The sequence below is a fragment of the Anser anser genome, assembly GCF_964211835.1.
Source record: "Anser anser genome assembly, chromosome: 4".
NCBI lineage: Eukaryota > Metazoa > Chordata > Aves > Anseriformes > Anatidae > Anser > Anser anser.
The window spans coordinates 51,304,013-51,317,526 of record NC_139724.1 but is presented as its reverse complement, the minus strand read 5'-3'; the positions used below and the strand labels follow the sequence as shown (position 1 = coordinate 51,317,526).

Below are 13,514 nucleotides of genomic sequence, written 5' to 3'. Positions count from 1 at the left end.
AGAACGATCCATCTAGCCACCCTCTGAGGAGCCCTGGGTCTGTGGGTGGGTTACTTATTTAGGCAGCGCTGTTCCCACTGAGTGCTAACGCTACCCTGGACTGAACAGTCCTTCTCTGAAGATCAAAGTAGGGACCACTGTGGTCTGAGCTGGAGAAGAGCTGTTTTCTTCTCGCCATTCTATTTCCTGGCAAAAATGTTTGACTTGAAGCAGCAAATATTTCCTCACAGAAAGTGGCTGCTGTTACTTGAACTACTTTCTAATATATTTAGTATTCTATACTTAGAGGTATAAAATGGTATATTTTTAGTAATCTCCAGGAAGCCTTGCTACAGAAAATGTACGATGTATTTATTTTTTCTTTTTTTTTAGGCTACATTTCTTGGTCTCTTTACCATGGTCTGCCACCGATGATCTATTACTTCCCCCTTCAGACGCTGGCACTCACGGGTTTAGAAGTTTTTGCAGTTGCCTTCTTTTCTCCATTACTGTTGATAATCGGTCCTTTTTGGAGGTTGGCTAACAATAAGTACATCCTAGCCCTTCTGAGACTGACTATGGTTGGTGAGTATGCACTGTAGTGACTTATAGATTCCATCTTGTTATCAAGGCATAACAATAAACGTTGCAAATTGTCTCAAGACTCAGAGGATTCTGGAAAGACACAGAAATAAGAAGTTCTTGCTCTCACGAACTTGGGCTTTTTTTTTCTCTTGAGCCTGTGGATATGGTCAGAGGAATTTTGTTTGCATCCGTTATGTTGGCTTTTAGACCTGTTCTGAATAATTCAAGGCAAATCTCATTTCACTTTTATTTCTAGAGGCTTTTAAATTAGTACAAGTCATGCCCAACAGGAAAAAGTTGTCAATATTGCATGGAGAAGAATAGAGCAGGTGTTTTTTGTATAGCAGTTCTGTGTCTCTGACAATGGCTAGAGATGAGGTGTTACAGAACAGCTTGGGGCTATGTAATATAAATGTAGTGTGCTGCAAGTGAAATGTTCTTTAATATATTTACTTTTGAAGCTCTGGAATATATGATTTTTTCTTCATTTAATGCATCTATATGCCTGTAGTGTATTGCTGGGGTTATAGACTCATTCTGAGTGTGAAATGACTCTCATGTTCCATCAGTTGCACAGGCAGAACATTTGATATTAAATTTAAGATACAACTTCCTCACAACCCATTGCACATGCCCCTTCCTAAGCCAAGACTTGCTGGAATTCCCTCTTTCCCTCTTTTGTCTTCAGCAAACTAGCACAAGTCTTATCTCTTGTTGATATTCTGGAAGTTTGTTGGGAGAAGATTTGGCAGCTACCTCCAAGTTCAGAAGCAGGTTATTGCTAATGAGTTTGCAACACCTGGATGAACTCAGAGGAGATGAGGGTATCCATCCTGCGTAGAGGGAAAATGCTGCTGCTAAGTGATGTCTTGCCTCTTCCTGAAGCAGCAGTTCCTGACTTCTCATTTATCAATATAAGATGATAATCAGAGAATCACTTTCCGTATGATTTTCCTCTTTTATTGGTAGAAGACAGAACAGGATGATCTCTCTGCACGACTTTCTTTCTTTTCTAAGAATTCTTGTTTCTTATCTCTAGAAATTTGCTAGAATGGAACACAGCTTATTGGTGTCATCAGTTCAGATGAAGAGTAATTTCACCATGTTATTTTCATTTTCTGCTCTTTCCATCTTATCCATCCTAATACTTTTTTAGTTATGTTTTTAATAAGCTTTTCAGTGAGCAGTCTTCCACTTCACCTTTCCGCAGCAGTGCTCAGTGCATTGCTTTCTACAAAATCTGCTTTTAGAGCCTAGTAGCAACGTGTAAGCATTTCAAATTGCACCCTGCATTCCTTCAGATATCACAGTACTGCAAAATCTGCCGTGTTTATTTAAGATTAGTCCTTCAGATCATCTTGCTGCTCTTACTAGCTCACTTTGCCAAAAGAGATGGATATTGCTTAAATGAGTGTAATTCTCATTCTGCTAAATAAAGAGCAGTGGTGCGTAAAGTCTGCTGGTTTATATGTTTGCTTACCTGCATCACGGGCTCCTGATGACACGAACTGTGAACAAGAAGCTAGCGCCTTTGGTAGTCATCTGGGGAAAGGATGTATTAGTGGAGATTGTCATGAGAGGACTCCAGAGCATGGGGAGGCTCGAGCTGTAAGCATCCTCGGGCAGGGCTAACTTGAGCATTGCTATACGCAGATGAGATCTCCCCTTCCTTCCTGCCTAGGGTATCTGAAGCCCACAGTGACCATGTCCTCCTGCTGTTTCCATCTCCCAAACACTCCTAATATTGCCATTAGCAACTCTACACCATATTCTCTACCAGCTCTGCTGTACTGTATTCACCTTTCCAGTTGCTCTACAGTGAGAGTCAGTATTTCGGTATTTGGGGAAGATGTCAAAGCATGTTCTTCACCCTCTTTGTCCCTAGCAAGGAGTTCAGCAGCTAGTGGTAATTCTCACTCTTTACCAGAATATTTAGGACTTTTTTTTAAAAAAAATGATTAAGACTTCCCTTTATCCATCATTATAGTTCACTTTCTTTTTATCTTTTCAGGAAGATTTATTTTCTCTGAAGCTTTTCTTTTGATTTCTGTATCCTTTCACACTACTTGACTTCATGTTCTATTTAAAAAACACAGCACAACAATAAACAAACTTTCTGGTAGCGTCCATTTGAATCTATGCCTTCAGATAACACATGGGGTAGATTTACTTGTTTGGATAGATGTATGTACATTTTGGGTGTACTTGCTGAGCAGCCAAAGGTGTGTGCAATATAAGCATGCAGACCCATGCTAGCGTTAATCCAGCTAGCGCAAATGACAAAAGATTTGAAGAGGCAGTTGTGGATTTCAGCACAAGGTAGCAAAAGAAATCTGTGTGCATTGTACATGCAAGCTGTGCTGAGGTCCATGCAAGCACGTCATTCACTACTCTTGGCTATTTCATTTTGACATCTTTGCTCTTAGCTTTGCATCTTTTGCTGTAAGCAGAATGAGGAAACAGACAGTTGGAGGATTCCTAGCACGCATTGCCAGGATCAGCAGCTCCATTTCTACCCTTCCTTGCTTAATGCCTCATGATGTTTGACTCATACTTTCTTAGCAAATGGCTGCTAGCAAATTACGTTGCTTCTCCTGCTGTTTGCTGCTAGTCAAATTTTGTCACCAGGCCAGATTTTGACACACCAACTGAGAAGTTACGAGAACGTGCATGACCCATAGTCACTTGGATTTTAAACCTGCTAGCTGAGTTTGAAACTGCCGATAAAGGTGAGGTCATTGTGCCTCGGGAAATGGGGGAGATACACACGCAGCATCTCCTTCAGGGGCTGGAGGAGTCACAGTTCTCAGTAACAAGATGGAACAGGCTCTGAAGCAAGATTCTGGGCCAGAGAAAGTCTTTTTCACACCAGTAAGACCAATGCTCTAGTAATCCCTATGCAATGTACGGTGGCTGCGCCTTTCTAAAAAGGATAAACCTCAAGTTTTATGGCTTTTGATTTATGTGCATGGTTCTTGTGCAAGTGCATGGTTCTGGAATGTCTGTCTGCTTAGATACTTGACCATAAGTATGTAAATTAAGACATCACTGGAGTCTTGGATGATCTTTTTTTTTTTTTTTCCTTCCTTTTTTTTTGTGGTAACTGCTATAATGTCACAGATACCCAGTTTCTGTCCAAACCTTTCTTTGGTTTGTTTAAAAGTACGTAGTGGCACGTGTTCTCACATGAATGGCGTAGCCATTCAAATTACAAACAAGATTGAACTAATGCACAAGAAATCCTTATTACCTGATCCCTACTGCCCATTAAAAGAACCACTGTGTGTGTGTGTTTGTTTGTAGGCAGCTTAGCATCGTACCAGGCACCAAATGCTCCGATTAGACTCCTCATCTTGTCTGCAGGTGTTTCTTCCTCGTTGCTGGTTCAAACAGTAACATGGTGGTCAGGAAACAGTTTACAAAGGTATTTCTTTTTATACTGATGGCGTGATAAATGACATCTCTCTGTCTTAAAAGGCGTGTTTTTTTCCCTCAAAAAGTAAGATCTTTTTTACCCTCAAATGCATCAGTATTCTACAACTGATTCTTATAGGTTCATCAGGATATGGGGCTTCATACTGGGCAAGATAATGCTGCTTGTTCTTCGCATCTGGTATACATCACTGAACCCAGTCTGGAGCTCGCGAGCTGCCAACACAGTCATACTCACACTTGGTTTTATAGCAGCGGTGGAGCGAATCTATTCAGGTAAGTGCATTGCAGCTAAGAAAGCAGTTATGAAAACATCCTAAAAGAAACCTACCCGTGTGTCCCTTTTTTCCTTCATTTTTTCCTTAGCAGTCTGTTTTTAGATGAGATGCACAAGCAGTATAGACTTTACAAACAACAGTGCTTTCATCTTCCCGTAACATGGCAGAATCAGTGTCACAATTCCAACAAGCTGTAGTAAGTTGGAAATACCAACTAATTGCAGTATCAATAATGCAGTAGTAAAACAAACAGAGAAATAAGAGACCTATAAGAGAAATATTAGACCTATAAACCCAGGATGGATTATCCTTTCTCCAACAGAAAACATCTGTCGTGTCACTGTTATTTTCTTAATTCAGTCTGCTGTTTCAGTTTCTCTGCCAATGCATATTCTTCGACGGAGACAAGACAAAGAGGAAGAACAGCTAAAGTGGCAAAATAATCATAAAAAAAATGGAAGAGTGTGCTAGTTGTCCTGGTCAAAATTTGCCCAAGTTCTTGAAGTGTCTGGACAGTTACACAGCACTTGGGGCTGGCATAGGCTAGTTGTTTTCTTTAAAACTGTGAAGGTGGCGTTGCCAAGGAAGACAGCGAGGCTGGGTTGGTTAGTTAGGGCAGCTCATGTTAAATCCTCAGAAGTGCTTTCCTTCTCAGTATAACCTGAATGAATTAAATGAAAGGTAAAACCTTGTCTATGTGTAAGTGGGTATAAATTGTCATCGTGTGTATTGTTTGTAGACTTGTATTGCATGACACAAACTAAGCCTCCGCTTTCATAATAATTTAGAAAGGGAATCTACTGCAGGAAATTAGGAAGGGAATCTCTTATTCCTAGGTGACAAAAGAATGTCTATGCAACTAAAGGCACTGCTTTCTCCTTAGATGAGTCTCAAGTGATCATCTCCTTAGATGATCTCAAGTGCATGGAAAAAGGAGAAGAGAAGGAAGGGAGTTTTCTGGCTTCTTTGGAAGCGTCGGGTTTTGTTCTTATCGGAGTTTAGAGTTTCAGAGAACAGAATCCTCTGAACGAATTCTAATAACTTTTCTGCTGATTTCCAAAGCCAATTTAACAATTTAAATTCCAGTAGTATGAAGGATAATCATGTGAATCATATGAGCAGGTTGCCATTTTTGTACACTTAAGGTCAGTAGCTTTTCCTGACAGACCTAGGGAGATATTTTTCTCTTACCGATTTTCATGAATGATCAGATAAGTTAGCTTTTGTGTCTGAGCCAGTAATTTATTCTGGTAATCTTGGCTATTTCTTTTTCTCAATAACTCTTTTTGTTCTGATTTGACACTTTGCTGAGCTATATTCCTATTCTTAATCTAGGTGGAGACAAGAGGAAACAAGAAGCAAACAATACTGGTAATGGAGTTAGAGAGATTGCTTCCCAGCCTAATTGGCTTTTGTCAGGAATTGCTTTTGGCAGCCTCATGTTTCTCACCGTGTGGATATTTGGCGAGGTCTCGCTAATTTCTAGATGGGCAGTAAGTGGGCATCCACATAGAGGTCCAGATCCTAATCCATATGGGTGAGTGCCTGTTTTTTGTTTGTTTGTTTGTTTGTTGGTTTATTTTTAATGATTTGAACAAAACAGTAATCAAAACCCAATGCCATAGTGGGTGACAAATTAAAACTCAGCCAGATCAATTAACTTTGCTTATTTTTGCCTAAAGGAAGAGGACAGACATGTTAAATTACTTATGCATTAAATTACCATGCATTATTGGAAGGAGCTTTCTTACTAGGGAGAGAACGATGGTATAAAAATCTGTATAGAATAGAAGGTACTTCATGCAGAAGACTTGTGGATAGAGGACAAGGAGTATTCACTCAGTCCTTCCTTTTCCTTCGTATTCCTTCTTGGTTTCAGATATTTCTAAGCATTGCATCTATACAAAAAAAAGAAAAATCTTAAAAGTTTTATGTTCCAGAATGATTTTTATTTCAACAATAATAAAACCTGATCTGCCACCCTGCAAAATGATTTTTAAATTAGGACTGAAGTTGAAGGGCTTATGAACGAGGTGTATATCCAACAGGCAGTAAATGAATCTAGCGGTTGTCTTCATTGGGAAGGCTGTACAAAATAATATACCTTGGAGATGCATGCAGATAAAAACCCAAAAACAACAAAACAAAAAGTGTGCAATATTAAAAGATATGCTTCTGTAGAAGTTTTAGGCATTAAGAATATAGTTTTAATGCTGTGAATTGCTCACTCACGTTCCAAAATCTAGAAAGAGAGTAGATTAGTTATTCTGATATTCAAGTATGTGTAGCTGCAGGTGAGATAGTTCATAGTTTGGAATCAGCACTCACAAGAGCTGCTCAAGATTGCGAGCAATCTTAGATGCTGCAGGGTTTGTATTTGAAGTGAAGAAAATGCTTCTGTTCAGAGGGGATTACCCCCTCTCACTTGATCTGAGTTTTTTTTTTCCTTTTGTACCCAGTACTTCAGTGATAAGCTTCTGCTGCTGAACACAGCTTGCTTATACACTGTGATAAACCGCCATTATTTTCTGGATGGTTTTTACAACCAGTTAAGGGGAACTAACGTGGCAGGGTGTGAGATGAAGGTATTTTGTGCTGAAATTGAGAACTATTTTAAATAAAAGGAGTATAGAATAATAACAACCATCCTCGCTTGTATGTCTGAAAGTTTCTTTTTGAATGTCAAGTGTTTATGAAATTATAGTAATGTGCAATTTCTTTTCCTTTTTTTTTTGTATCAGAGGTACAGTTCTGTTGGGCCTGGCTCATGGACTGATGCTTTCATTTTGGAGTTGGTCTTCTGTTGCCAATTTTGCCTGGTTTCTTATAGGTAAGAGCAAATACAGAACAGAATTTTTGTTTCTATTACATTATTCCTTTTAGTCATGCCCTCACACCCTACGCTGCTTGTCAGAAAAGTCCATCATTAATCAGAGCTTCCCTTTCTCTGTCACTGCCTGTAGCATCCCCATGTCCGCCCAGTTGACTAAAGGTTGCAGGCTAAATTTCCAGGCAATTGCAGAGCAGCATTGTTCTCTTCAGAATCCCCTGCTGAGGTTCTGTTCCCAGGAGCAGCATCTCAGTTCTCATCATCTGCATTGTGTAAGGCTACATCTAGGTTTCTAGGGTTGAGGGGACACAAACCTTTGATTCCACAGGAGGCACAGTAGCTTGTAGCATAAAGAGCAGTCCACATGAAGGCAGGCTTACAACCTGCTTCCTTAGTTGCCAAGACCTCCAGGCAGTAAAATAATATGAATATCAAAGCAGTTCTGCTGAAGTAATGTATTTGTGAATCAGTCTGCATACAGTGGGTCTTGGGTGATGGGAAAAGGGATCTGAGTGCTGGATCTAGACATTCGTTTTCAGTTGGAATGAATATATATGTCGTAGAGCAAGTCAGAGATGGAAATTGTTCTGCTCTTGACTGGTGGAGAAGTGTTTTTTTCCATACTTTCTCTGCATGGATGGATGTATGCAATTTGGTGTAATTTGTAGGCCCCTCTAAGAGAAGTTTACTGGTATAAATGCTGGTGTGCTTTTTTTTTTGAGTCTGATTTTTTTTTTTGTCTTAGCTATTTTAGCTAATTGCTTTTGGATCTTTTTAACCAGAAGACAAGGCAGTACTTTCTACAAAGGTTTGGTAGTAATTGGGACCTCAAAATATGGAGTCCAAAGGACGTGATGCATTATGATTTGCTTTTTTCTCATTTACCTTCTCTTTTGGAGCATTCACTAGCTAACACTTTCAAATTATTCTCTGCAGCCTTGAAAACAAGGAATTTAATGCAAACTGCATTTCTCCTGGGACTACTTCTCTGTGGGAGCCAAAATCAAATATCAAATATTGGGAAAGTCTCAGGAAAGACACAAGAGTTTGGCAATGCTTAAACCATTGTTTGCCCTGATAATTTACCTTTAGGTGTAGGTGCTAGTCTTCAGAGATCTGTATTCAAATTGTAATATGGCTCTTGCTGATGTTCCTTTGCAGTCTTTTTGCTGCACTGTTGTCAGCTCAGGAAGCAAACTTGAAAAGAATGCAGCTCTGAGAAAAGTGAGAGGCTGTTTTTGGCTTTTGGGAGTAACTGTCCTTCTAGTGGTGCAGCTCTCATGTCTGCAAAGCGCAGTTATATTTCACACACTTTTTTTTTTAAATCTTTCCTAGAGAGAATATTTAAAAGAAGAGCGCAGATAATATAGCTGACTCACTGTTCTTTTCTATCCCTTCACAGGTATAGCGTCTTCAGCTGGTCTCCTGTATTTACAGACCTGGAGTGCTGCTGTTGCAGGCAACATTCTTGCTGTCTTTACCATGTGTGTGTGGCCTCAGCTGGCTGGACACTTTGTTAGCTGTCTGCATCCTGCAAAAGCCATGAGTACAGCCATGTTTGCCTATGTTCTTGAATTATTCTTCTGTGTATGGTGTACAGCTTATAAATTTGTTCCTGGAGGAATTTATGCCAGAGAAAGCTCCCATCTTCTTTTAGGTACATTCATGACTATGAACTACTAGTAATATGCTTGCTTTAGCCTCAGATGTTTAAAATGTGTCTAGTGTATAGTCTTTCTAAATGCTCAGCTCCTGTTTGATTTACCGAAGTAAGAGTTTCTATGAGAAAATTATTGAGACATGAAAAACAATCAAAACACACACACAAAAAACAAAAACCCAAACCAAAAACAGAAAGAAACAAAAACCCACTGCTTGTTTCTTTACTGTTAGAAATAGTTTAAAATGTGGGCAGAAAATGGAATTTAGTTGAGGGAAAATGAAAAAGTGAAAAGAAAGTCTGATAACTAAGTACACATCTGAGGAAGAAATGTGTTAATCAGTCACCCTAAAAATACGGCTGCCCTGCAATTCAGGGTGTGACTGCATCTGTGTGCTTGCTGCCTTTGATAGCAGGTTGGTACCTCAGGTAACAATGGGGTTGCTGGAAACTCAGGGGTTCAGGAGGGCTGTGAAACGTTGCTGGGGCAGTAACATAATTCAGTGCATTTTTCAGCCCTGCTCTGAGGACCGAAGTGCAGCATCCTGCTGATCTAGCTAGGCTGCATCTGAGAGCTGGGCTTCGTTTCCCTGTAACAGTGCCTTATGCTGTGTGGACATACCAGCAAGTTTGGAGGAACGTTGGTAGTCTTGCAGTGTCAGAAACATAGAATCATAGAATATCCCGAGTTGGAAGGGACCCATAAGGATCATCAAGTCCTTGCAGACAAAGAGGAGGGGGATGGGAGAAGAAAAGAAATTGTCAGGTATTTGCCAATGAGGAAGAACTGAGGTGAGCAAATATAAAGGTTTTAGCAAAATGTTCCCTTGATGAAGGTGGGGAGGCGGAAGTGAAACCAACCCTTTCTGGTTTTGTCTCCAAAATAACTTTCTTTAAAAGTATGAATGTGTTTCAGTAGCATATTTCACCAATCATACTAAGACAATGCTAAACACTGTCTTGGGCAAACTGTGTGGCACATTTGAAAATGTGACACATCATCCTTTATTTTGTTTCGAACGGATTAAGGAATGCCGAGTTAGACTTGTTGCTTCAGTGGTTTCAGATTTCAGAAATGCCTTGGCAACCACTTTCCGTCAGTCCAGGTTCTTAGTTCGCGTGTAGTCCTTCACGTGTTACAGCAGTCACTCTGATTTCAGTTGGTTGTGTTGTGAGGAGTGCTCCATTACATGTATTGCAGTTTTCTGTGTTCTGAAAGCAATCTGGGTAGTCTGTAGAAAAGGCTGCCTCAGTTCATTTCATTTTATTTTCTGGAGTTATAGGAAGAAAACATGTGGTAGAGAAATGTCAGATGCTTTCTTGAATAATGCTTTGACAAAAGAAAAGCTATTACACAAAATCTCTCTCTGTCACTTCCTTTGAAATACACTGATGATTAAGTCACCTGGCTGGATCATGGGATAGTAACACAGAGATGGCCTTCCTTAACTTTCTCTTTGGCTAAAAGAAACTTGTGAGCTGACCCTATCTCGGCTGATGGCACTACATGAGCTTATTCAATCTGAGAATCCAATTTCTGGCTTTTTGACGGCATCTCATTGCTATCAAAGATACACAAATTATACTATGAGGCTATGTATTTATTGCTGTGCTTCTTCCCTTACAGCCTGGCTTTCTGGCAAACTGCTTGTTTTCTTCTGCTTTCTTTCAGGTGCAAGTGTTATTTCTTGCTTTCTCCTCCTGTCCAATATCCTGCCTTTCTCTTGCCGCAGTCTGGGTAGGGAACTGCACTGGGAAAAGTGACAATGAAAGTAAGATCGTTCTGTTCAAAACTTCTGTGCTACTTCACTGTGATGTAACATAATGCTCGGGGTTGGATCCCTGGTTGTCTGTTGACTTGTGGCTTTGAAGTAGATTCCCTCTGAGAAAGGTTTGTTTGTGCCCACTTTTTTATTAGACTAGACCCAGCTTCCTGGTTTGCCCCTAACAGAGCAAGTAAGGGCCGTAAGAAAATAACGAGTACCAAATATTTTATCTTCAGCTATAACTCTGAAATAAAACATGACTTGTATAGTTAATCATGACACAAAGGTATAGAGGGGATGTAGACCGTTTCCAGAAGAGCTCTTAGTCAGTTTGTTAGGCTCCCACATTATCTTTGCAGGTGATGGAATGCTTTAGCTCATAAGGATAAGAGGTCGTAATATTAGTCTGCACTACCCATGGAAAGGAAAATGTACCATCATGGTGCATTACTAGTGCATGAAGCCTTACTTGCTTTTAAAATATACCTATAGGTGGGCTTAGTCGTCTGTTCTTAAAAAGCACAACTTCTTCTCTTGACTGTGGAGGAAACGAATACAAGATGCCGCCTCGTGTCCTGCTGTAGTCTGCTTACACTGTGTCAGAACGAACTGTTGAGCAATTGCTCTTGGAGTACCTGTATTAAAAAAAAGTTACTTTTATCTTGGTGACAAAGCAGTTAACTTGCAGAGTTAAGAGGCATCTAGAATCAACAATAAATATATATATATTTCATCAAGCTGTTGCTGTAAGAATTGTAATATATGTGTTATTTAAATGATCTTGTCTGGATTAATTCTGGAAAACTTTGAAAGCACTGGGCTGATCTGAGAGCTGGAGCTGGCAGTGGGAGCCTGGAAGTACTTAGCATGTTCTGCCCGCTTTGCGCTAGCCTTTTTGGCCTAGAACCACAAAACTGTACTGCAGTGCTATTAAGATCAGCCTTTGTGTTAGCTGGCTAAATGTTCTGTGGAATAATGTGTAGAATAGGTGCTCAGTGGAGTTTTAAATCCTCTCTTAGCTTTGAATTCTTCCTGCAGTGTTACTGTTTTGAAGTAACGTTTTTGAAATATTTGTCATTAGTGCCATGCTTAATGTCACAAGCCGATTTTGTTGGAAGCAGTGCTTGTGTCAGCAAGTGCTACAATGTAAATTAGAACTATTAATGTTGAAGTGCTGCAGGCATAGGTGAGGTGAATACTGACAATGATAAGTTAGATTGTCAATTAATCTCGTGTTGCCTGCATCACTACATTTAGTCTGGCATTTATCTGTTTGGGCTCTGACTGAATTGTCTTTGTTGGTGAAGCTGTAAGGTTGAATGTAACACAGCAGCTGGGAGTTTATAAATGATGTATATATGAGCAGTGTTTAATATGCTAAAACTCTACGAAAAAAACAACTAATGACATATTTTTACAGGTTTTATTATGTTATGCATTGGGCTAGACTTTCTAACAGGATCCAAGAAAAACCTTAGCTCCATTTTTGAAGTGAAAAGCAACCAAAAGCCACTGTTTAAAAGGAGTAAAAAATATATCAAACTACGTAAGTGTAATTTTTCTCCCTCTCATCCATGACTCTACGAATACTGCCTGAGGAAAAAGAGTACAGCAGTGCAGTGCTTTGCTCAGATGTTTTAGAAAGGTGGGATTTGGTGCTAGTTCCAGAGGCAGACCTGAGGTCGGTATTGCCCAGGTTCTAGTCTCTCTGTATCTTGAGGTCTACTGCATGTGTACACAGAAGAAAGACTTGTCAGCCCATTCAGTATGTTGATTTGAGCTAGTCAGCCCTTTACAGAGCTGTGTTAGCTGGCTGGCAAGGGCCAGATATGGGTCCTGGATGGCCCAGGAGCTGCCCTTCTGTGGGAGGAGGCAGTCCTGCAAAGCTGATGGTGAATGACATCCCTACACCACCCTGATTCCCTGCTGGGCGTTCAGACCAGGCCCATCGTGAAACTTTTCTCATCTGCCCATGAAGTTTCCAGATAGTATGTTTCAGGTCTGATTTTGTTTTTCTTAGGTTTTGAAAAGAAACTAAAATGTTTTGATTTCATTTTGGGTTTTAAACCTCTGGAATTCATCCAAGTGATGCTTTCAAGTATTTGGCTATGATTATTTGAACCTCAGATTTGTTTCCATTGTTAACTTTTTTTTAAAGAAATCATGCAGCATTTTTCTGATCTGTTGATTTTGTAAAGTTTGGTAAAAGAAAAAATGGCTAGTGGCTAGGGCATGATAACCCCACAGAGATCAGGATGCTGAAGGTTCAAGTTCCTGTATCTTTTTTTTTCTTCTGTGATTTTGGATCAAATTGCCCATCATCATCTGTGTGCCTCTTTTTACCTTGTTTGGAAAGTGGAGGCAGTAGTGCTCCCACTTTACAGGGCTGTTTCTGAAAGCTTTGTGAAGCTCTTTACCCTAAATACTCAAGGGCCAGAAGAATATCAAAGCACATGTTTGCGTATTACAGAAAATGTGAGCACCAGTGCTAGTGGTTTAAACGTTACTATACATAAAAAACATTACACAAAAGTGAGTAAATGCTTGAAAATATTGTCTGTGACAAAGCAGAGCCTTTGCTCAGCTAATTTTATGACATTACAACAGTAAGTCTTGTATTTCCCCATCATGCTCAGACTTGTATTTTTTTTCTCAGCTTCACCTTTAAGCACCTTTTCATCTTACAGACTATGAAGTTGCTTAACATTTACTAATACAAAGAGCATGTCCTTTCTTCTGACATCATCCACAGTAAAATTTATTTAAATCTGACATAAAGTTGTTCCAGAAAACTTGCATAAAAATAATTACGTGTCTGTGTAAAGATTTGATGAAAGAACAAACTGGGGTTACTGAAGTCATTGTAGATTCTGTATGCCACCGTATAAATGAAATAACTGCAGAGGAGTTTGATCATCAAATTACAGTGTGCCAAATGCTGACGGCTCGTAAGTGTCCACCGTGGTTATTTGGAAGGCTACAGG

General features: G+C 39.7%; 1 protein-coding gene across 5 annotated transcripts in view; it reads left to right on the top strand.

Moving 5' to 3' along the window:
- The window catches only part of CWH43 (cell wall biogenesis 43 C-terminal homolog), a 30,830-nt gene that overhangs the window by 5,485 nt on the left and 11,831 nt on the right, over positions 1-13,514 (top strand). For all 5 annotated transcript variants that reach the window (XM_083835669.1, XM_083835667.1, XM_083835668.1 and 2 more), the window contains exons 2-8: positions 373-564; positions 3,868-3,988; positions 4,118-4,272; positions 5,610-5,811; positions 7,016-7,104; positions 8,507-8,761; positions 11,951-12,076. In XM_083835669.1, the coding sequence (XP_083691795.1) occupies positions 411-564; positions 3,868-3,988; positions 4,118-4,272; positions 5,610-5,811; positions 7,016-7,104; positions 8,507-8,761; positions 11,951-12,076 (1,102 nt within the window). In that variant the 5' untranslated portion in view covers positions 373-410. The remainder of the gene's footprint in view (positions 1-372; positions 565-3,867; positions 3,989-4,117; positions 4,273-5,609; positions 5,812-7,015; positions 7,105-8,506; positions 8,762-11,950; positions 12,077-13,514) is intronic.